The 25,642-nt window shown below is 40.3% G+C and overlaps 1 protein-coding gene across 11 annotated transcripts in view; it reads left to right on the plus strand.

Annotated features, from left to right (window-relative positions):
• Positions 1-25,642, plus strand: part of Pard3 (par-3 family cell polarity regulator) — a 551,101-nt gene that overhangs the window by 341,870 nt on the left and 183,589 nt on the right. For 5 of the 11 annotated variants that reach the window (XM_034522100.2, XM_034522101.2, XM_034522103.2 and 2 more), the window contains 4 exons: positions 1,248-1,399; positions 2,443-2,487; positions 7,314-7,541; positions 19,600-19,831. In XM_034522100.2, the coding sequence (XP_034377991.1) occupies positions 1,248-1,399; positions 2,443-2,487; positions 7,314-7,541; positions 19,600-19,831 (657 nt within the window). The remainder of the gene's footprint in view (positions 1-1,247; positions 1,400-2,442; positions 2,488-7,313; positions 7,542-19,599; positions 19,832-25,642) is intronic. The other 6 variants (XM_076916061.1, XM_076916062.1, XM_076916065.1 and 3 more) reach the window with 3 other exon arrangements.

Genomic DNA, 25,642 nt, shown 5'->3' on the forward strand with positions numbered 1-25,642 from the left:
CTTGGGGTCTAGTTTCCTGATGTAGTTCCTTGTCCCTACTCCCCCCATTTTTTCTAAAACACAAGCTAAAACACACACACACACACACACACACACACACACACACACACACGCCTCTCCCCCCCAAACATAACAGTCAGACCACATCCTTTTTCTCATGCAATATTTTGTGATCACGGTTTTCTTTCCCACAAACGTTCCCTGTTCCTTTCCATCTCCCTCCATACTCAACTACAAGCCCTTTCCTTAAAAAGCAAACAGGCAAATAAACAGCGACAATAAAAGAAAAGACACACCATAAAGACACAAAATTGGAAACAGTAATACACAATCAAAAGATCAGTAAGTCAAAAATAAAAAAGCCCACATAAAGCGATTTAAGACAGAAAGTCTACAAAAAGACCACTGAGGTTGTTTTGTGTTGGCTATCTACTGATAGGCACGGGGCCTACCCTTAAATGTGCTTAGTATACCCGATAAGACTCTATTGGGGAAAACTAAATTCTCCTTTGCAAGTGGGGTGTCAATTACAGATAGCTTCTTGGTTAGGGGGGGAGCTTGTGTCCACTTTCCCCTCTCAGGGCTAGGACCCCTTCTGGCTTGAACCTTTGAAGGCCCTTTGCTTACTTACCTCCACTGTTTCTGGGTTTACATGTGCGTCAGCCCTGTTGTTTAGTTAGAGCCTCCATCCCCTCAGGCTCTGACAACCTTTCTTCCTCCTCTGCTGTGAAACTCACTGTGTCTGAACGTTGAAAGGTTTGATGAAGTTATTTCATTTCGGATGGAATGTTCCAAAATCTTCCAGTGTCTGCACATTGTCCAGTTTGGGTCTCCTTGTTCGTTTCCTTCAGAACGCATCTTTTTTAAAAGTTGCTAAATTACAATTTATATGGTTACACGTTACAGTACAAGGTGAATCTTGTCAAATATTCAGCCTTTCTAATGTCTGACAAGTAGCAGACTCATTTTAAACAATAACAGAAATGGTGATCTATTATCAAATACAATGAGGAAAAATGCAGACTGAAGTAGAGAAGAGAATTTACACCTACAGAGTTACTTTACCATTTAATTAAATTTTAATTTTTCTCTTACTTTCCATTCATTCCCCTTTTTAAAAATGAGGTATGCTGTCTTTAGTTTAAATCTTCAAATAATATGCAACTCTCATGGTATGGCCTTTCCTAAATTGGACAGCTCTACTTCTTAGTAATTAATTTTATTTTTTTTCTTTCTCTTCACCCCAGCTCTTTGAGTCCAGATGTTGATCCGGTTCTTGCTTTTCAACGGGAAGGATTTGGACGCCAGAGTATGTCAGAAAAACGCACAAAGCAATTTTCAGATGCCAGTCAATTGGATTTCGTTAAAACTCGAAAATCAAAAAGCATGGATTTAGGTAGTGAGTACAATCTCCATGATTCTTCAAGTAAGGTTTGGATGCTTCGGGATGAAACTGATGGTCCCAAACACATGTTTATTTATTTTTAGCAATAGAGAAAATAAATTTAAAACGTGTCGATTTGGCAAAATATATATATATATATATAGTTTTCCTTGCATTTGAGATGCCCATAACTACTCACCATAACTCGTTGACATGATAAACCGTTGACGTGTGCTTTGGATGAGAAGGAAAGCAAAAACATCCTGTATCCTTGGAGCCTCGTTTCAAAATGAGTTGTTCTGATACTTTGTCCATTTGAGAAGCAGCTTTCTTTGAGATTATACTTGGTGGGATTTTTAACTAGAACGTGTTTTGGAGAGAAACCATTATCTCAATCCATGTCTGGGGCTTTAGTTGTCAATTCCCGCCTTGATTGCTCTTCTTGAGGTGCTGTTTGATAGACCTTCTTCTGTTGTAACCATTATAGCCTTGAATCAGATTAGTAACCCGAGAGAATACATTCCAGAAGGAATCTGGGAGCAAGTGAATGGAAGAAAATAACCATAGTTGTTCAGTTAGACACCAACCAGGTAGTGCTTCCCTTAAATCAAAATCTACCCCCTCCCAAAGTAATTCAATTAATGCAGGTACAAACTAAATTATTCCCTTTTTTTAAAAAAAAAAAAAAAACTTTTGTTAATCAACCATAACTTATGCTGTTTTCTGGTGGCTGTTTGAACCTCAAGACTAAAAGCATTAATTTGTCAGACATGTATTTATATAAAATCAGACAGCGCATTGCCTTGGCTAATGATGTTAACACTAACAGTACAAATAACACACGTCTGTGAGACAAAATGACTGGCATACTGCATGAAGGGGCTGCTTATTCTTCTCCCTTTGTTTTTTGATTACGAATGTTTGCTCGATGTTTCACTTGACTTGCATGGAATATTGCTTAAGAGTTGTGCTTTAACGGTCAAGATTGGGGGAGGGTTAAAGCATGTTGGGCTTTGGGGACTAACTGGGCTAACCATTATACATTTACCTTTTAACAGTAGCTGACGAGACTAAACTCAATACAGTGGATGACCAGAGAGCAGGTAAGAACGGACAGTTAGTCTGTTGCCATAGAAACCGTGGTTCAAGGAGCTTATCGTGATTATAGAGCTGCCCGTCATGTTGCATGTAAGCACCACCATTCCAGTCTCACTCAGATGCTTTCGTTATGGGAAATCGAATTGCAGGAGAAAAATACATTTTTTTTCTGTTATGAGAAATTTATCAGCAATACATGTGACAGATGGAACAGACTACCTTTACCATGTTTAAAAAAAAATACCTTAGATTTTTTTTTTAAAATCTTACTTGCATAGGAATGTTTCATGGTGATTTTTTTTTTAAATCAAAATCCTAAGAAAACATCTCTTCAGTTCCTTAGCATTATGGGATGTCTTAATGATGGTCTGTGGTCCCTGTAGTGATTTTTATTTGAAAATAGCATCGCTATATAGCTCTCAACCCCATGGGTCACGATCCCTTTAGGGGCTGACTGACCACCCTCCACAGGGTCTCATGTCAGATATCTTGCATATTAGATATTTATAGTATGATTCATAACAGTAGCAAAATTACAGTTATGGGGTGACAAAAAATTTAATTTTACAGTTGGGGGTCACTGTATCATGAGCTGTATTAAGGGGGTCTCAGCATTAGCAGGGTTGAGTACTACTGTTCTACAGGAACACTTTCACTAAGTGATAGTATCTGGGCTTGCTATCCATTCTCCTGCATTGCCTCTGCTGCTTCCTGTATCTTTTTCAGATGCTGGAATTAGCTCATTGTTAACCCTGCCATTAGTTTGAACTATATGACACATATGGCTTCGTTACCTTTTGGAATCTGTTCTAAATTTACTGCTTAATCATTTCATAGAAATAATGGCCTACGTGGACTAGGCTTAGCAGTACACTGTATCTTTTATATTACGACATGAAAATAATCAGCAGAGCCTGTCAGTGTAATTAAGCAGTGAGCTGTGTGCAGTTGAGCATGCATGATTTATTAGTGTATTTTGGAATCTTGCTTTAATTATTCTAGATCCAGGATAATGTAATTATATCACTTAGCACGTATTAGCTTTAATTTGCCTTTTTAACCTGCTGTAGTAATTAGTTTCAGCCTGTGTGTTCTACATACATGCATAAAGATTATTGTGGTTGTTCTTGGCATTGCTGCATTCTATGAGGTAAATGATAGATTATAAAATTGCATTCAATAAATTATAAGATTGGCTGTATTCAGGGCAATTAACTATAGCCTCAGATCTTACTAAGTAGCTATTTTTCTGATATAACATAAAATTCATTGAAATTTTAAATTGGAACTATACACCAAGTCTTAGTAGTTTACATGTGTACAGTAGCAGTGTTTGAGAAAGCTCTATGCCATACTGAGCTGCACAATGTGATGGTGCATGCTGTCCAGTTATGTGAAAATGGGGAATGGTTAATTGAAACAACCCAAAGCCACATGAGGAAAGTAAAATTTATTGTGAGTAAAAATATAAAAAAAAAAATATTAAAAATAGCATACAGATTTTTAACTGAAAACATTATATAACTGTCCTGGCATGGATTCAGATTTAATCTTCTAGTAAAGCTGTGTGTCTTTGTGTTTCGAATGTTAGGTTTTAGAGGAGAAGAACATTTTCTTGTTTGGAGTGTCCGTGTCTGTCCTATGCGTGGAATTAAATTGGAAGATTTTAAGACAAACTTTATATAGATACCAGGATGCTTTTTGGTTTGGGGGGGTTTTTAATCTCCATTGGGAAGTTCTGTAGAAGGTGTTCAGTGTTAGACAGTGAATGGAGTCTTCAGCTGAGTCGCTCTCTTTTCCTCATTTCAGACTTGCCTGGGGGGTCTTTGACAGGTTAGCCTTGAGGTTCTGGGCAAAGCGTGCTGACGTTTTGGCATAAATATCTGTCTAGTTGTAAGCCACTGGTAATGAGATCAGTTTTTTTTTTTCTCCTTTTTGCTCCTTGCAGAAGACACCTTCACCGACACTTTTTCCCCTCAAGAGGGGTATTTATTAGCAGGCAGGAATCAGAAGCCAGGTGTGCTCACGCCTTTAATCCCTGAGCTCCTTGGATCTCAGTAATCTACCTTAAGAGTTCCAGGCTAGCCAGAGCTGCACAATGAGACCATGCCTCACACACCTCAAATAAATAAATAAATAAATAAATAAATAAATAAATAGGACAACAGGTTTAGAGCCGGGGTGAGCACAGTGGTAAGCCGCTCATCTCAGACATGGAAGGCATCACACAAAGCTGCTCTAGGAAAATGTTCTCCATATGATGTCCTTGACTTACAGATTTAGGGATGTTGTGTATTATTTTTTTTTGCAGTGAATAGACTTTCTTTCAAAAGAATAAAGAGGACATGGGATCGTTATGATTTTTTTAAGATGTAAAAATTCATATGTACTAAGGATCTAATGACAGTAAAGTTATTATACAAAAATATTGTTTCAAAATGAGAAGATAACTGTTTTCCTATAATCGTGAATAGTCTTTGCCCATGGTTTATATAGAAGACCCCTTTGCAGTTTTCATCATAGTAAATGCTGAGCTTATGACACCATTGCTAGTGGGGCTTGAAACCCGAGCCTTGTGCCCTTTAGTAAGCACTCTGGCCTGAGCTGTGTCTCCTACCCAGATTTCTTTAAGTTTCTCCTTAATGTGTGATATCTATGTTACAGAGGCAGTGAACTCTTTTAGTTAAAAACCAGATAATAAGCAATTTAGGCTAAGAGACCAAGGAGTCTCTGATAATTGTTTGATTTTTACGGTAATGGACTGTAATTGGCTATATGTAATTAAGTGGGTGAAGCTATTTTTCAGTAACAGGGTGCAGGTACCTTTGCTCATCCCTCAATAGAGTGACTTTTTGCAAAACTTTCTATTGTGCAAATTTCAACCATGCAAGAACACGCTATTCACAATTATTAACATTATGCTAAAGTGTTGTTCACAGAGTTACATAGTAGAGAAAGAAGGCTCTAGATTATTTAAATGTGTTGAGGGATACAGGGCCTGGTGCACTTGTAGAGTTTCTTGCTGATGTAATTATTCTATATATTTATTAGTCTTTGCAGAACTGCTTTATCCTGAAGGGCACTGGGACCATTTTTTAAATTCACTGTCAGTTTTTGTTACAAAATACAGGAAAGTCTCAGCTAACTTCTCTTGAAGAAAAGGTTACTGTATACTTAGATATATGCAATGTGGCATTGTGATGACAATCCCTATAGAAGGTGTGAAATCACTGCTGGAGGTTCATGTGTACAGATATAGCTCTATAGCTATTCACATCCTTGGGAAACATTTGCCTAATATATGTTTTACATGAGCCAAACACTGACAGGGAGGTTTGAAATCTCCCAGGCATAACTGATTCAGAAATGAGACTTTACCAAGATTGTGAACTTGGAGTGTGTATCTCCTGTTGTCTTTGATTTCTTGACATTATCCCTTCTGTTTTGGAACATGGTTCACTTCCTGTCCTGTGATGTAACCTTTGTGAGTTATGTATGACTTGCCAATCACATGCTGTGACGAGAGTGACCTGGTGCCACCTGAAAGAAACTTCCAGTGTGTATTTCGGTTAGAAAACACGTGATCGGATACATACACACCCGCACCAAGAACGCAAATATGTCACCATTGCTCCTGAGGCCCATACATTCTAGAATACTTCTCCACTGTTAAAAGCCATGACTGCTTCTCTGTCTGTCTGCATTTTCAACATCCCTGCCCTCCCCAAGCGCTGCTACCCCGTGGCGAAAATTAGGTAAAATATGTAATGTAAATGAAGCAGTAGAGGCTAATTCTTATTTTGACACTTTCAGTTAGTATTCCTTGTGTCTTACCCCTGAGCTGTGGTGAACTCACCTCTCAGCCATTTGTCTTCCAGGTAGTCACATGAGGAAGCTACTTCCTAATTATTGATCAACATATGGCAGGTGACCCCATGTGGAGATAAGCAGTTTAGTTTCTCCAACCCACCTTTATTTGTTTGTTTGGTTTTTTTTTCATCCTTTTAGGAAGATAAGTGAGGAACCAGCCTGTCACCTGGCCCACCTAGGTGGAGGTGTCAGCCATTAGAGGCTGCTGACTCGAACCCCAGTGTGCTGGGTCAGACAGTGATGGATGCAACTGTCACCCTTGCTTAAGGAAAGCAGTTTTGATTGCCTGCTAAGTCGGGTGCAGTTGGTATCTCTAAGTCGTACTGCCCTGGATCTCTGAGAAATAAAAGGGAGATTTTTAACTCCATGGAGTGTGAACAGGTCTGCCTCTTTTGGAGGAGAAGCCCTTGTGTGATTTGTCTGTTCAGATCTGTACCACCCTTCATGTAAACCGTACTGTTCCCCAGAATTCTACCTGGTGACAGCTAAGTATCCTGGTGGCTCAGTCCCTGGGACTGCTTTTCTTTATGTTCCAATGGCAAAGAGTGGGTGAAGCCTATGACAGTGATGTCCACTTCTGCTTTTAATAACTTTGTACCACAGAAAGGTGCTACACTTAGATTGTAACTCTCCTGGAGCCTCCTTACCACCTCTGAGTTTTAAATATAGTTGTTTTAGTTTATCTATGTGTCACCTTGGACAATGATTTGATAAGGACTTCATCTTTTAAAATAAAAACTAATGATTTAGAACCTTTCCCAAATGGAAACAGGTATAAAAAATGTACCACATTTATAAGGAAAAACGAAATTAACTATCATTCTTTATTTTCAGTCTACATTTTAGTACTTCTCACTGAGCTGATAACTTTATCCCTGCAGGTTTCCACAGGGCATAGATGTTTGGATTTGAAGTTGTAATTTCCATCTCATCTAATCTTGCATTATTTTGACCCTCCAAGGCTCCCCCAGTAGAGATGTGGGACCCTCCTTGGGTCTGAAGAAATCGAGCTCCTTAGAAAGTCTGCAGACCGCTGTCGCCGAGGTGACACTGAATGGGAACATTCCTTTCCACCGACCTCGGCCAAGAATCATCCGGGGAAGGGGCTGCAATGAGAGCTTCAGAGCCGCCATTGACAAATCCTACGATAAGCCCATGGTGGATGATGATGATGAAGGCATGGAGACCTGTGAGTGTCCTGGCAGAAGCAACAAAAATTGCAGATGGCTTACCCAATCAGTGGTTCTCAGATGTGCTACCAGGACCCTGCAGGGACCCAGGCCCTTTCAATGCATCTCTGAGATCTAATGTGTTTTCAGAATAAGGAATCGGTTTTCTTTGTAGTTGTTTTCTCTTTAAAAAGAGTCTGTATTTGGCCTTCACACCATGTGATATTGTACTCAATGCAGAAGCAGTTAAGAGAGGCCATCTTTCTAGACCAGGTCCTGCTATAATAAGTCTGGTTGGCCTTGAGCTTGAAAGTCTTTCTCAACCCTCTAGGGCTAGAGAGTGCTAGCCTGTGCCACTATGTCTGGAAAGGAGTTGCCTTTTTAGCCAAAGTTAAAATAACTTTGGAGAAAAGCAAAAACTAAAAACATTTTGTTTTTAACCCACGTATTTTGGAAAACTATTTTTGAATAGTTTGGTATTTTGAAAATATAATCCAACTCACCATAAAATTGGTTTGGTTCATTTTATAATGTAATTTTCTGTTAAAAGCCAAGTTTTAAATTGGTATACATTGGTAGATAAGATTCACATTAAAAATCTCATTCGACTGGAGGTTGGTGGTACATGCCTTTAATACTAGCACTTAGGAGTCAGAGGCAGGTGGATTTCTGATTTTAAGGCCAGCCTGGACTACAGAGCAAGTTCTAAGACAGCCATGGTTATACAGAGAAACTATCTTCAAAAACCAATACATACATACATATAAGATTTGGTTTTATTCACATAATTTGAATTTCTTAATAACTCATACATATATAAAGAGTTTAAATACATAAATTTAAATACATAAAGAATTATCTTTATACTAAAATGTTTGAAAACCACTGGTATGTGTTGTCTGCCAGATGACATACCCAATAAATACATTTAATAGGTTACTATTTTAAAAACATATTTTTGGACTAAAACAGCAAGTCTATAAATTTGTACTTTTTCCCAATTACTAAATATTTTAAGCCAAACTGACTGAGAGTCTAGTTTAGTATGAATGAGCAGTTTGTTTTCCCATGGATCATTAAAGAGAAATTAACCTTTATAAGTATGTGGTTGGCAGAAGATATGTTTAAACATTTACTTAAAAAAATGTTTATTTTTTTTTTTAAAAGAAAACTAAGGAAAGTATTTACTTAGAAGAGAAAGAACTTAGGAACTGTAAAGGTAAATAATTATCTTATTCCATAATTGCTCTTTTGTGGTTTGGTTTTTTTTTTTTTTCAATTATACTTATTTTGTTGGTTAATAAATTTTAAGAAGTAATAGGTTTTACTGTGGGGTTTGTGTGTGTGAACACAGCATGGCCTCATATTCATCTCCTCATTGACCTTTTCATTTTTTTGTTTGTTTATTTTGGGTCCTGGGGATGAATCTGGGGCCTCAAACATTCAAGGCAAGCGCTCTTCCATGGAGTTACTGCCCCAGCCCTGACTTCCTTCTCTTGTAGCTTTATATGCCTGGTGTTTCTGACTTCTATGTTCCTCACAATAACCATGCTTGTGCAGCTGATTACACTGTACTGATAGCATTTATACACCCTGACCCTGCTGTGTGGAATCCAGAGGAGTAAGTGAGATTACATTTTAGATTTTTAATATCAAATGTGACTACCACATGACTTATCTGTAAAAAAAGCTGCAAGATATACTGAAGTCTGTCTGTCTGTCTATCTATCTATCTATCTATCTATCTATCTATCTATCTATCTTCTATCATTTAACTGAAGTTAGAGCCAAGACCAGAGAACATTTCTGTGGAATGTAAATTATTTTCATTTCCACCTTTGATAGACTGTTCTCTGTACACCCTCCTAAGGCAGATGATACCACTGGGCAAGGAGAGTTTTAAATAAACAACATTTCTTGAAGAGTTCACGCAGAACAGCATAATTTTCTATTATAACATGTGATGTGTTTTAGGACATGATGTATTTCTGAGTGATGTAGTACACAGTAAAACTGAGGGAAAGGATTGCAGCACACATCTCTGCCCTTTGTCTAAATCCAGATCCTTTTCACAAAATCACCAGCCAGTGATTTCAAGTAGATGCGCTCTTTTCTTGCCAGAGGAAGAACATGTTTCATAGTTTAGCTTCCAGGCCTGGGCTTAAGTTTCCTGAGTCACAGCACTGTCACCCCTGCAGACTCTTCTCCATTATAGGGAGAGTTCCTTGTCCTATCAACTGTCATTGGCTGTTCCCTATAGATTCTGATAATGATGGTTTTGTACTTAACATTCGGTGAAACACTTTGGTCCCATCAACACCCAGTATTCATGTATAATAGCAATGCTTCTTAACTGTTTTCTGGTTCTGGTTAATCTGTTATTTTAATCTTTTGTTTTTTGAACTTTAGTTTTCTCACATGCTGTGTTCCTCTTTTAAATGCAAAAGGAAATGGACTGCATGTGAACACGAGGCATCCTCTGGGCTAGTTGGTTTTATGTTATTGTTAAAATATTGTAGCAGTTGAGGTTTGTTAGTTCACAGTTCTGGAGCTCTTGTCTAGCGTTGGGCAACACTATCGCTTTAAAGTCCGCTGTGGACAGCAGAAGGCAATGACAGGAACGCATTGGTAGAACAAATATGTCATGGACCAGGAAGCATTAAGCCTGACAGGTGAGGTTCCTGAGTCCTCCACTGAGGGACCTTCCCAAAGAGCAAAGGTCCCCCACCAGACCCTATTGGTCAAAGGTTTCCCTGCCTTTTTTCCAGTAATGACACTATGGAACCAAGTCTTTGATAAAGGATACATGCAAACATCTCATCCAAATCCACCCATGCTCATTTCCAGCTCAGCTTCTAGAGATTTCCACCAGTGTGGACATCTGGTTTTACTTCATACAAGCCGTTCCTCTTTTAAAAGAATACACAGGAGCCCAGAGATATGGTTCAGTAGGTAAAGATCTTTACTGCCAAACCTGATGACCTAAGATCCATCCTTGGGACCCATAAGGTAGAAGTAAAGAACTTTCTTGATTTCCACAAATTGCCCTCTGACCTCCATATGCTGTATGGTACCCTCACCTCAGCCACGTACAAGCACAGACACACTCGTGCAAACACACACATACACACAATAAATGTAATTTAACAATTCAATCATAAATGGGATGGCTGATGACTTATTGTTCTGGCTAGTGTTCTTGATCATCATCTCTTTGCAGAGCCATCCACTGCCATGCTGGCTTAATTTCTCCTCATGAAACCTGATATCACTCCTGTCCAGTCAGGCCTGCATCCTCTTTATTTGACTCCAGAAATTGTTGTTGGGGTTCCACTGTCTGGTGTTGGTTGACCTAGCAAACTCTAGCAGTATGCAGGTTGTTTATTTTTCGGGATCCCAAACATGCATCACCATGCCCATCTATCCATAGCTCTAAGCAGCCTGGACTTCTACATGCTCTGTGTTGTATAACAAGTGTCTTCTTATGATGGTATGTGTTTCCCTCCAGCCTGCGGTGTGAACACTGCTGTCTTAGGGTTTCCATTGCTGCAATGAAACGGCACGACCAAAAGCAACCTGGAAAGGAAAGGGTTTAACTTGGCTTACACTTCCATGTTGCTCTTCATTTTTGAAGAAAGTCAGGACAGAAACTTAAACAGGGCTGGAACCTGGAGGCAAAAGCTGGTGCAGAGGCCATGGAGGGGTGCTGCTTACTGGCTTGCTTCTCATGTACCACTCACCATGGGCTGGGCCTTTCCTCATTGATCACTAATTGAAAAAATGCCCTATAGCTGGATCTCATGGAGGCATTTCCTCTACTGAGATTCCGTCCTCTCTGATGAGTCTTATCTCCAACTAGCCAATACAACTCCTCTCTCCTTCCTTCCTTCTTTAAGAACTTTTTCCCTAAATAATCCACTTTCGACTTGTATTTCGGGAGCTCAGACATTAGGTAGAATGTGCCACTTTTAATACCAGTTTTTGTTTATTTGTTTCTGCTTTTCAGTGCGGAGCATAGGACCTAGCATCTCAGACATGTAGGCAAATGCCCTACCACTGAGATTAAGTTTTTGTTCTGTTTTAACATTAAAGGTTTCCATGCATTCTCTGAAAAGCGCTAAATTTCCTAGATGTTAGAAACAACCAGCTTCTGGGAGCTAGGCAATCTGATTTCTCAGAAAGGAAGAAACAACAGAGTATCAGCATCCTTCATTGATGAACTCTGTCTCCATACTTTCAAGTTGTTTGGTTTTTACTTATAACCTCAATGGTGGCTGAAATCTCTTCCTAGACACAATAATAATTATTTGTGGGTTATTAAAACATATACTGATATCAAACCCACTCATTGTTTAAAATTGAAAAAGAAAAACCGTGACAGAATCTCATATATCCAAAGCTGATCTTGAACTTACATTATAGCTAAGGTTGACCTTGAATTTCTGATCCTCTAATCTCCCAAATGCTGATATTACAGTTGTGTGATACTAGGTCAGGTTTATGTGGCACCAAAGCAAACACTGAACCAATCTACTTCCAACTGTTCTGTATCCTCTGACTTCAAATGATTTTAAATGACAAGTCCCACACAGTGGAGACCAGTGCTGCTAACATTCTAAGTTTGCGTATATTCCACTTGGTAGAAATTGGTGACAGCCAAACCTTTCCTGTCATGATGCATTGTTCCTATGGGCAGAGGAGATGCCTGACTAGTGTCAGTTCAGTGTGACAATAAACTGGACAGCAAGGACACATCTGCAAGGGGTGAGCTTGTTGAATGGATGAGACTCGTGCTACTTTGGAGAAGTATGACCAGCTATAGAGGTGACAGCCTGCCATTGACTTGGGGAACCCACAGCATCTGGAAGATGGATGGATGAAAGAAGTTTAGGAGCTAAAGTATACATGAACCTAGATCTTTGGCAATAAGTTGGTAAAGTGATTGCTGAAGACGCAAGTTCAATCCCCAGACTCTATGTTTTAAAAGAGGCTGTGTACTGATGCATGCTTGTAATCTTAGCCCTGAAGATGGGGAGACAGCTCATTGACAGCCAACTTTGGTGAACTTATAAACACAATCCTATTGTTCCTTTTCCTCTACCCACATAAGCTTTAAGATTTTTTTTTTTAATGAAATAAGCTATTTTTAGCAGAGTTTCTTGTGTACATCCACTTGTGCTCTTCTCCTTTGCTGGCACGTGGTATTGTTACCTGTCTTGTCCCCTCTCCACCATGATATTGGCTCTTCATTTTGTCAGTTATTGTTTGTTTGTTTGTTTGGGATCTCATATAGCCCAAGTTGACCTCGAGTGCTGGGGTCGCATGCATCTGCTACCTCATTAAGCCTCTAGTGGTTATTTTCCCACTACACATCTCAAAAGAACTCTGTCTGAAGATTTCCTTCCTGCCTTGAACATGTGTGTTCCACGCCCACCCCCATGTTCAGATAAAGCCAACTATTTCCCTTGCCAGGAGCTCCTCGTTCCAGTGTTAAAAGTCAGGGTCCAGAACAGCAGATCCAGTTACTTGATGCCATCTGCAGCACTGGCTGCTCATTTCCTACATCTTTCTTCCTTCCCCGAAGTCAAAATAGTCAGCTAAAATAAGAATCAGTGATAATATTTATGTTCGCAAAGTGTTAAGTTCTGCAAAGGCTTTGCTGGGCCCTGGAGTCCTGTCCTTGGGGTTTCATTGCAGCATTATTGATCTCAAACTCAGCCTTAGAAAGTTGGTGGACAGTTGATTTGCCAAGTTTAGCAGAGTTACTAAGAGAGGGAGGTAGGAGGTGGGGTAAGGGAGGAGGGAGAAGGAGAGGGAGTCTGGGATGGAGGGTAGCCTCAGGCATCTTCAATTCTCTCTTCATTATTATCTGAGGCAGAGTCTCTCACTCAACCCACAGCTAACCAAAGTTGGCTGTCAGTGAGCGCTAAGGACGTCTTGTCTCACAGTCTTCAGAGCTAAGGTTACAAGCATGCATCAGTACACAGCCTGTTTTAAAACATAGACTCTAGGGATTGAACTTTGTATTTTCATGCCTGTACAGCAATCACTTCACCAACTGAGACGCTCCTGTAGGACCAAGTCTGCATTCCCACTACCTCATTGTTAACTTAATTAGGTTTGTGAAGCTGGTGAGAGATCTGATCTTCTGTTTTCTCATGTGAGTTAAGTGTCTCAAGAGCCTAGATCTTCATAAATGTGAACAGGAAGCAGGTCTGATTCAGGCTCTTTCATTCAGCCAGTGCCTTTTACCCCTTGCCCTCAGGGGAGGGTGTCTATTGAATGAATATAAAATGCTGTTATATTCTGGGGGCAGTGTGTCCGTCTTTCATACCAGCACTTGGGAGGCTGAGTTCAAGGCCAGCCTGGTCTACAAAGTGGGTTCCAGGACAGCTAGGACTATATAGAAAAACTCTATCTCCAAACACCAAAACAGGAAAGAAAGAAGAAAGGAAGGAAAGACAGAAAGAATACAGTTATAATTTCTATTTAAAATTTTTCTGTTTATGTATCTTCAACAATTCATAAGGACATTAACTACCAGATGCTGCATTTTTAATACTTGTCCGCTCTTTTAATTTCTGACTTATACCATGTCCAGTCGGTGATGCTTTCAGCTGCATTTAATAGAAATCAGACTTCACAACTTAAATGATAAGGAGATGCTGTGTTTTATACAGCCAGGCGGCTGTAGGCTTATTAGCCCACATCCCATTGGTGTCAGCAGACACCAGATCTTTCCCCAGGGTAGCTTCACAATTTCCTTTTTGTACCCAGCAGAAGGGAAGGATTCGGGGTGACAGGGTCGTGCCTGGTGCAATGACCTTGGACTCCCATGTCTACAGGGGTATGGCTTCTGTAGGTTGCTCTAAAGTTAATGAATCGACCTCTTGGAACTTGGTCATTTCTGGGCACAGTCTGAGTTTACAGGGAAGCAGAAAGGGAGAGATGAATTTGGAGTGAGCGAGCAGCAAGAGCTCATTACAGCAGCAGCAGCAACATTGGTTATCAATGAAAGAAAACAATGGCTGTTAACCGCGGGCTGGGAGTCAGCCTGTGAGACTCCCATGTTTTTGGTAACCAAAAAGAAATGTTTCCATCACCCACTTTGAGCTTCCTCTCTCAAGCTGAAGCCATTTTCCCCAAAGCCATTAATGCAAAAGTGCCCAGACTTTTCTAGAGTTCCGCGGTGACCCACTCTTAACAGGGTACCTTTCATAGTTGAGAAGCTCAGTTTGTCACACGGTCTAGAATTTTAATTGAGTCACATTTGCATCTGTTGAAAACATAGTGATTAGGTACATCTTAATTGCAGAATGACTGGCACATCAAAGGAAGAAGCAGCTTCTCCATTTACCTTCAGAAAAAGGAATGAGCAAGTGCTGTCTTTACAGTAATCACTCAGGAAGGGTCTGAGAGTTCACTGCCAGGGGCAAGTTACTCCAGTAAAAACAACAGGGGCTTCTGTTTGTTCGGAAGGAAGGAGTTAGCATCTTCCTTTATACAGGCTGTCTGTAAAGATGAGCAGATTAAAGTGGAAAACAGTAATATTTATGCTGCATTTAAAATAGTATATTATCTAACTATAAATTCATGATCAGTTCTACGCTGGAGTTTATAAATAGGGGCAGAACAGAACAAGTCACTTGTGCTGACACAATTGCTAGTGTTGTCTTAGTAAAATTATTGTCCAACATGAGTGTTTTGCAGTTTCCTAGCCTAAGGTTGTAAACTATTTCATAGTCCTTACAATAACGCTCATCCTAAATATACAGAGAGGTTTTAATCTTATCATCTACTATACCTGTGTCCTTAAATTATATACATGTCTTACACACATTAAACACATGTAACAAATTCATTTGAACTTTTTAAAAAAAGTCTTTACACAGAAGAGCAGGGTATAGCAGGGAAATTCTTTTTGTTCTGAGTCGAAGTGTATATAATGTGACTCCATAAAAGAACATCTTATGTTTGTACATGTGAAATTCCATATTGCTAAATATTTTTAATTAGTTGGCATTCGAAGGCATTGGTTAGATCAGCATGCCCCCAGCAGCTTTTCTGTGATGAGGTATTACCTAAATCTGAATGTTTGGAACAAGAATAAAGAATCCTCTGATGTGTAAGTATCATTTAAACAGTGTGCTTGCTGGGGGCAGGAAAGTGAGATAGGAGTTTTCATTTCACAAAATGAGATTACAAAAAGCAAAGTTAATAAATCATTTAATACTTCCTCTGTCTCGTTCAGTTTAGGGAGTAAGTTGCATTACATACATGAAAAAATTATTCTGAATATGGAAAGAACTGGCACAAACACCGCTTTAGCATATAGTGAGTTGTGAAGGCACCATGTTTATTCTGTTCCGGAGCCAAGAGAAGACATATGCCCCCTGAAGTCCTGCCAAAACTATTAGGCAGAGAACAGACCGTATTGCTGCTCCCGTTCCATTCATGATTTATGATAATGGCTGCTATGGAACACTAGATCATTTACATTTATTGAGTTCTCTTTTGTTTCAGACATCATAGAGGGCTGTAAAATGTATCAGACGATACGGGTCGATACGGGTCGTTCAGATGGTAGTAGTGCGAGAAGATACCTGAGGCCAGTTAGAGTTAGCTCACGTTTAGTGTGCATGTATTGCCATAGCTTGATCATGACTCGTTCTAGGAGGCTTTGTTGGAGGAGAGGAAGCGTTTTCTGAAGGCAGAGGAATCGTGCTCAGAGGCTGGGTCTGTGTGTGGTTGGGAAGTCAGTGCCTTTTGTTTCTATAGAAATCTCTTTGTAGTTGCCCTCTGTCAACAATCTCCACTTCAGGCGTGGTGCAAATGGTAGGCAGACGTGTACGGGTATTATTCAAGATGTGTGAGGAGACAAAAGAGTGTGTACATTGGATGGAAGGTTTAATAAGTTTGTCCCCAAGCAGGACTCATAGAATATCTACTAGTTTCCAATCAGCACATTACAGTATTCCAGTATTCTCAGGTCTTGGAACTTCTGAGAACTCTTTCCTGGTAATTTGGTCAATTATCACAAATTTGGGACCACACCCATTTCCTAAAGGATTGATGCAACAGCCTATGAGTGGGCAGAACACAGCCACATTCGGAGGTGTGAGGCAGGATCCTAAACTCCACTAAAGTTATAATTAAAGTCTCTTAGATAGCTCACATACAGTGACATAAATAGCAAGCCCAAGGGTCACTGGCCAGGATCGACATTTCTTGTTGTGCTCACATCACAAAAACCACAGCCTTAGTTCAGCATTGTGTATAGTTCTACAGATTCTGTGTCTACCTGAAAATGTGGACTAGCCTCTTCCAAGAAACTCCCTCAGTTAATATCTGTGAGTTCATAGAGAGGAAAAGAAACACAATTCCTCAGATTTTCTTTTCCTTTTGTTTGTCTTATTTTTGAGACATAGGCCAAGGCTAGCCCTATGTAGCTGGGTATGGCCTTGAACTCCACCTCCTGAATGCTGGGATTACATGTGTCCTATATGTAACCACCCCTGGCCTATGTGCTACCGAGCACAGAACCCAGCTTTGTGTGTGCCAGGCAAGTGCTTCACCAACTAAGTTACATCCCAAGCTCTAAGAAAAATGTTTGCTAGGTTACCATTTCTTCTTGAGGAAGATGGTGGCTCAAATCCAGATAACACCAGTCATGAAAGGCTAAAGACCTTTCTAAAGGTCATTTTATATGGGTCTGCAGTCCACTGTGATCTGACCTAGCTTCCCAAGTGAGCATGTCCATGTAAGTCTCAAGTGCCATCAGTCCAAGCCCTAGCTAATACAGCTTTTAAAAACCAGTATGTGTCTATGTGCATGTCTGAATGTAATTATGTGCACATGTAAATGAAGGTACCCACAAAGTCCAGAAGGAAGCATCAGATTCCCTGGAGCTAGAGTTAGGTCAGGCGGATATGAATATGTCTATTATTTTTAGATTATCTGTATATTTGTGAGTATCAGCATATGTGTGTGGGTGCACTTGTAGAACAGAAGCATCGAATTCCTTAGGATTATTATTATTTTTTTTAAATTGCTTGTATATGTATGGGTATAAGCGTGGGGGCGGTGCTTGTGGAGCAGAAGCAGTGGATCCTTTTGGAGCTACAGTCACAGGTGGTTGTGAGCCAAGCAGTGTGGGTGCTGGGAACCAAACACAGGTCCTCTGAAAGAGCAGCATACAGTCATCCCTTCAGCTGCTATTTTGAGACTTTGATTGTGTCTAGGGAGTGACTTGGTGAGAGAATAAGTATATTGCTCCTGGTTTTTTTTTCTCCCCCCTTAACCGATTTTGGGTTTTTTTGTTGTTGTTTTATTTTTTTTAAATATATATATATATATATATATATATATATATATATATATATATATCTCAGGTGATATGTGTCATTCAAATGGTGCTAGTACAAGAAGGTACCTGAGGCCAGTTAGAGCTAGTTCACATTCAGTGTGCATGTATTACCATAGCTTGATTATATAATATATTGTATTTATTTATATATAATATATTATATATTATATAATATATATTATAGATAATATATATTATTTATACATATGCATATATATATATATATACCATTGCTGTCTTCAGACACATCAGAAGAGGGTATCGGATCCCATTACAGATGGTTGTGAGCCACCATGTGGTTGTTAGAAATTGAACTCAGGACCTCTGGAGGAGCAGTCAGTTCTTTTAACCTTTGAGCCATCTCTCCAGTGCCCCCCTTTCATTGGCTCCTGTTTTAAGCTGTGTGTCCAAGAATTTGTCTCCTTGGTTTTTGTCCTTCTACTCAACGACGGGCATCTTTAAAACAATGCAGAATGGTGTTCTTTCGGCGAGGCCCTGTCGTTGGTTTGTTGACTAGTCTCAGATTTGTGAGGATTTAATAACAGAGATCTGATGTGTTAGGATATCCTCTACAGTCTTAGACTCTTGGTACTTATCTTACTACTCTGGTGCCTTGTGGCTGATAGGGAGGTAAGACTGAACTTCACATCAAGATCTGTTGACTTGATTTGCAGGCCAAAACATTGAGAGGAAACCTTATCTTTATGTTTAACTCCATATTGATGCAAGTTAAAAACAAAACAAAACAAAACAAAACAAAACAAACAAACAAACAAACAAACAAAAAACCAGGGATCTATCTCTGTCAGAGCAAGAAAGAAACCACCTTGGGATTTCAGAGTTACTTGAAGCTTGCACGGTCTTTACTGTGTGTATTTGGAACATAGATTTATGGCTGGATCTCTGAACTGATTTCTAATAGTTACTATTTACAGTTGTGTTTCATTCTTTAAAATGCCAAACACTAAGGGTAACACCGGAAAGAGTGAGTTACAGACTCATTGGTTCCCCTGGAACCTCTACCTCTGCAGCTATGGAGTAGTACTGAGCAGATGGTTTGGTTGCTAAAGAGCTTGCCACAGAAGCTTGGTTCTCACTGTAGCTATTACATGTGGTGTTAGCCTTTCATTGTAATAACATAAGGAGAGCCTGAAGACCTGTTGTCTTCAGAAACCAAAAAAGCCTATTCTCTTGTGCTCAGAAATCACATGTGAGTGTATCAGGAAGCTTGGTGCTGGGAGTTCATGTTAACATGGCGGTGACTAGTGAGTGGTGCTGTTCAGCAGATTAAGGGTGTCTGCAGGATCTTTAACCAAGGAGAAAGAAGCAACAGAGGAGGTACAGTTTGTTTAGCTGGTTTTCACTTTGCAAATGTAGAGCACAGGATCCTGCTGGGTCTGTGTGACCTGAAGTCTTCCTATATCTCCTTTGCAGTGCAGACTTTGTAGCAATGAAAGCAATGAAGCCATGTTTGCACACCCAGCCAGAAAGCTTTTCCTCTCCTGTCTGGTGCCCCATCTCTATGCAGGACTTGCCTGTGTGCTCAGATCACCATATTGCATGTCCCTTCTGATTCCACACAGAGTCCAAATCAATGGAAGGTCCTTTCACCATAGAATTTGTGGAAGAGTGAGGTCACATGTAACTTAGTGCTCTCAGTACTTTGTCAAGGCTCACTGTCTTCTTTATTTTTTTTTCTCCCCTCTTTCAAGTGGAAGAAGACACAGAAGAAAGCTCAAGGTCAGGGAGGGAGTCCGTGTCCACGTCCAGCGATCAGCCTTCTTATTCTCTGGAGAGACAAATGAATGGAGACCCAGAGAAAAGGGACAAGACAGAGAGGAAGAAGGACAAAACCGGCAAGGATAAGAAGAAAGACCGAGAGAAGGAGAAGGATAAACTGAAAGCCAAAAAGGGGATGCTGAAAGGCTTGGGGGACATGTTCAGGTAAGTATTCAAATTCAAAGCAGGGGCAGTCCTGGGCAGAGTCTCCAGGTCCTCAGCAATGGGATGCATGGAATGCCTTGTCAACATGACACACAAATATCACAGGGTGCAGGAATGGGGGCCCAGCTGCGGTAGCTCCATCTCTGGTGTATACATCCATCTAGGTGGCACGTGACTGTAGCTGACTGGGGTTAACAATAAGCACATCTTTGAGGCGAAGCCTAAATTCTCGTTTCCTTTCTGCTCTTAGCTGCTGCCTTTTTACTTTCTTAGGGATTTCACTGTGGTTATTTTTGTGCCATTTTAGCATACTTCGTTGTGGTATCTTGCCAACCACACAGCAGTAGTGAGGAACCATGGACTGTATCTTCCTCTCTTCCTCCCACTGCCTGCAAAAGGCCTATTAAAGTGATGTTTGTTCTTTTTTTTTGTGTGTGTGGGAACAATGGTTCATTATTTAAATTTAACACAGAGCTCAAGTTGGTTGTATCATTTAAAGGCTCATTAATAACAAGTCTAATAAAAAATTTTTTACAGATAGAGCTTCAATTAAGCTATGTTGATTAATTTAATACTTATTACTTCAGTCTGTAAAGATTTCATTAGATGTAGTTTCTGGCTGTTTCTTGACAGTTGGTTTTGTCCCTAAATTATACTCCAGGATTACTTAGCATGTCACTTCTTACAAATAGCTGCCATACAATAAAAAGACCAGACTCTTCGGAAGTTGCACCAAAAATCCCTGTCAATGTTCATCTTAGGTGATTTTTTTTACAAGATTCAGATATCTAATATTAAATACAGAGTGATGAATGGCCAACAAATTAAGCCCCAAACACAACAAGGAAATGTTTAAAATCAAAAATGCACTATGTACACGGTCTTTTTTTTTTTTTTTCAAATTAGGGTTCTCCTGCATCATGAGTCCCTTCCTTTTCATTTGCTTTCAGTTCTAAAATGTGAATTCGTGTTTTCATTTTCCTAGAATTTCTTGATTTACAGTCCTCAGGGTGACCTCAACCCGAAGGCTACAGGCTATATTCTGTAGCTTTCACAGCAGTGTGTCGTGTGGTTGTCCGATGGGTCAAGGCTGGGGAAGAATGACAGTGGAGACTCACATTGGCTCGTTTTGGCCTGTCGGCAGCTCAACTTTAATACATAGGATGTGTGTGTTTGCCTTCCACCCCCGCCAGAACCTTGGCACGCTCACAGCTTTTCAGGCGAGTTTTTCTTGTTAATATGCTGCTCTTTCTGACTGAGTTTTTCTCCCTGATGATCTTTCTTCATTATATTGCATATTGCATGCCCATACATATTTATAGGATGGAATCGTTGTAACCGCCACTAGATTCCAACTCCTGTGATACCTCAGGAAGCAGGGGGTTCATTCCACTTTTGCCAAGTGGCAGCTCATGAGCTGGCACCCGCACAATACACGGTAATGAGGCTGCCACCTATCAGTAACATCTTGAGAATCTGCACTGCTGTCTTTCTCAGTTAGACAAGAAAATATGGAGGACACTGGCCCCAAGCCTGTGGTGCACTTCTGTCTACAGCTCTCCCCTGAAGGTCTTACTAATAACAGTATATTCATGTTCTTTCATCACCAGAACTCACATGATAGGTTCAGGGCCCTGTCCTTTATGGGAAATAACAGATGAAGTTCCAGCTTCAAAGGACTACCATAATTATAAGTGTTCTTTGTCTGCAGCTTGAAGCTCCAGGGATAGTGTGTCTTCTACTGAGGGTCAGTGGAAGGGATGTGGAGCCTGGGGAGCGGCTTTCTCTGCTGAGCATCATGGCAAGAACTGTGTGAAATGTTGTCCCGTTCTGAACCCATAGACTTGCTTGTAGTGAGAGCCAGCTTTGAGACAAAGAAGTTGGCCCATATGGAAATTCAAAAGCCTACAAAACTATGAAAATCGAATTATACATAATGGCACTAAAGGTTTTTATTTTGTTTTGTACAATCGAGTTCACATTCTCCCAGTGTTTTAGAAGAGCTAGGAAGACAATCCCAGGCACTTAAGCTTTCATGGGCACCCGGAATTGGCTGCTTGTGAAGTTAGCTCACACTGCTCATCTTTCGAGGAACTATGCTAAACAGCTGTTAAGTACAAACATTATTTAAAAAAAACAAAAAAAAAAAACAAAAAAAATATATTTTGCAATCAAAGGTAACGAAGGCTCAAAGTTCACCACTTTCTAATTATCTTACTGTATATGATCTCTGCCTCTGAGATGACTAACATTAGGCATGTCTACATACTGTGTGCCTCAGGCTATATCGTACTGCCCCGCCTGGCTTGTGGACAGCCATATCACAGGCCTCTAAATCAACCGTCTTGGGCGCACACAGTAGGGAGGCCAAGGAATCTCTCAAAAACAGGGTTGGTCTCACTCCACAAGGTAGAGTACAAATGTGTTTCTGGGTAGGATTGCAGCATCATTTCTGCCTGGGGTGTGGATGAATTCTAAGTGTGTACCTGCTGCTTCAGCCTTTCAGCCTTTTCCTGTTGAAGCCTGCCTAGTCCTGCTCCTTACAAATGAGTTAAGCATAGTCTTTAAACATGAAACAGGGTGTGTGTGTGTGTGTGTGTGTGTGTGTGTGTGTATGTATGTGTATGTATGTGTGTGTGTGGAGAGAGCGAGAGAGAGAGAGAGCAAGAGAGAGAGAGAGAGAGAGAGAGATTACCTTTCCTTCCCACTGTTATTAGAATTCCCGGAGCCTCATTAGAAGTTTCAAACGTTTTATTGACTTTTTTTTTTAAAGATTGATCTCATGTGTTACATTTTGCCTGCATCTCTGTATGTGCACCATGCGTGAACTGGTGCCCATGGAGGTCAGAAGAGGTTTCCTGGATCCCTAATTATAGTTATGGAAAGTTTTCAGCCCCCATGTGGTACTGAGAATATAACTCCAGGTCTCCTGCAAGGGCGACAGGTGGTTCTAACCACTGAGACATCTGTTCAACTCCAAGTTCTCAAGCATTTCCAATGGCCTTCTGCACTTGATGGATTAAGGATTTGAGACTATGCAACCCTCTTGCTTTTTGGTATTCTCCTACCCCCTGAGCCCCCTAAACGCCATATTAAATGCAGTACATTCTTTTTTCTTTCTTTTTTTTTTATTAGATATTTTATTTACACTTCAGATGCCATCCCCTTTCCCCATCCCCCCCCCTTAGAAAACCCCTATCCCATGCCCCCTTTTCCTTTTTGCATTTATACATTTTTTTAAAATAATGTTAATCATAAGCGTTATAAGTTTGGAATTGTTCAATCAGAGGTGTAACCCACTGACCGACCTAGATATAACAACTATCTTTGACTGGTGGAGATACATGAATACCTGCCTCCCTGTCTCCCCCCTCTTTCTCTCTTTCATCACCTAGCTTCTCCTATCCTTCTTCTCCTCCTCTTCTTACTCCTTTTCTTCCTCTCAGTACTCCTCCTACCTTAGCTCCTCCTACACATCACCCTTCCTGTTAAAATAAAACTTTTCTCTCAAAATACAATTAGAGCATAATTATGCCAATTTGTACCAGTGAGGTACAAGATAGTCTTAATACCCAGTCCATCATTTTGTTGACTAACCAGCACCTCTGTCATCTATCCTAACTAAAACATTTAGTTCTGAACCTGGCTTTAGGAAGAATGTCAGCTGCCGACCATCCACTCAAATCTTTTCTCTTATGGTAAATAGCTATAAGTTTTCAACCCCGTCAGAAATCCAGAATGACTGAGTTAACTATAATTGTGGGAAGCACAAAGCATAGCTTCTAAAACTTAGCCAATTTATAGAGACCTCTGAACACCTGAAAAGCCCCTATACTACCGAACGTTGGAGCATCAAATCTTCAGCCTTCTGGCCCAGAATCATCTGACAAACCTTGGTGATGCAGGATTATTAAGGGCTGATTACTCTGTCTAGGCAGATATAATCAGTCGACTATTCTGCATGTGTGTCCTTTTCTGGACAGTAATTTGTCTGTAGATGGAGAGAGGCAATTCTTGCCTAGTGGCTGTTACCACACAACTGGAGTAACTCCAAGGATGCTCAATTTTTTCTTAGAATCCACGACAGGAAGCTGTCAGGAGCAGACAGGTCTCTAATCAATATGAACATTAATATATAAATATTTGTAGCATCAGTTCTATGGACTTCTGATGTTTTGAAAACCAACTATCCATGTAAGGTAACCTGGACTGTTTTCTGTTAACTCCTCTCAGCTATTTCTAAGTAAAATATGGAAAGCACCCTAACAATAAACTCAAAAATATGAATTAATGCAGTACATTCTTAATGAGTTTCTTCTTTTCTCTGTATTCTTTGAGTGAGACTAACACACAGTGCCCTTAGTTGTAGGTGGCACTTTAAAAGCCAGGTCAGCATGTAAGTAACCGAAGTTGGCGGAGTTTCAGATAGGGCAGCCTGTGCCGGAGTCACAGTGCAGCTGTGTGTCTCTGTGTTGCTTCTTTTTGCTATCTTGTGGTAAAGATAACAAAAAGGGAAAATGAAGAAGGCAGGGATGTCAGAGGTCTTGAGGAAGGTTAGGTTCACATGGAGGTCAGAGGTCAATCTTAAGGGTCAGCGGTCAACTTTCTTGCTTCAGGCAGGGTCTCCTGTCACTGACCACTGCATATGCCCACACATCTGGCATGGGAGCTTCTGGGGACTCTCCTGTCTCTGCCTCTTATCTTGCCATATGCGCACTAGGATTATGGATGGACACTGCTATATCTGGCTTTACATGGAGTCTGGTACTCTGGATCTGGATTCTGGTCCTTGTGCTCATAGAGCAAATACTGCAGCCTCTGAGCCATTTCCCCAGTTCAGGAGTCTAATTTACTTGATGCAGCCACATAGAAGTTCTTTGTTCTGTTTAATTAATGAAATGGTAAGTTTTCCTTCACAATGAGGAGACTCATAGCTCTTTTCTGCCCATACTTTTACACACACACACACACACACACACACACACACACTATGCATCCTGGCCATATAGTTTTCTATTTCTTATATTGAAGGGTTACAAATATGCTTTAACTGTTGACAAACAGCTCCAAGGACAACTGTTTGAGTCATACGAATCCCTCTTCAGTTTGTCAGTTTTGGAGTGTGTCAGTTATGAAAGCCAGCTGCCTTGTGCTAGGTTTAAGTGACTAAATCGATAAAGACTCCATTAGCAAATTCGAAGTGCCTTGTGTTTGTGTGGATGTCTCATATACTCGGCATCTTCTTCGACTCAAAAGGCCTCCCCTGCTGTCATTCAGATGGATTCATGTGTAAGAGACCCAAGAGGGGTACCTGAGTATAATTGTCCTCAGTACAGAGTGCCAACCAAACCCAGGGAAAGTTTGAGAGTCTCAGATTCTACAATATAGAACACTTCTGAGAACTCTGCTCCTTCCTGGGGTTTCACTGTAGATGGAACAAGGAGGGAGGTCAGAGGTCATATGAGTTCCATTTGAGGCTTTAGGGGCAGCAGCAGCATTTTGAACAACATTTCAGCCTTGGTCTCAATCTTGTCAATGATATTACCAACAAGACGGTAAAGCCCTGCCTTTCAGATAATAATTTTAAAGGACATGCCCTTTTTGTCAGTTTGATATTGCTTTATTTGACCGTTGAGAATCATAGCTCTCCTCAGCTGAGGACTCTTAGAAATGACCTGACTATGCGTGTCTCTTCATGTTATTACATTTTGTGTTCTTTTTTTAGTTTTGTGTGGGCATGTAGGTAAGTTCTGGTGGGTGCGTGCATATATGGTGTGTGCCTGTGTGGTGTGTGAAGTTGGGAGGGGGAGA

Source organism: Arvicanthis niloticus, chromosome 18 (assembly GCF_011762505.2).
Source record: "Arvicanthis niloticus isolate mArvNil1 chromosome 18, mArvNil1.pat.X, whole genome shotgun sequence".
Classification (NCBI taxonomy): domain Eukaryota; kingdom Metazoa; phylum Chordata; class Mammalia; order Rodentia; family Muridae; genus Arvicanthis; species Arvicanthis niloticus.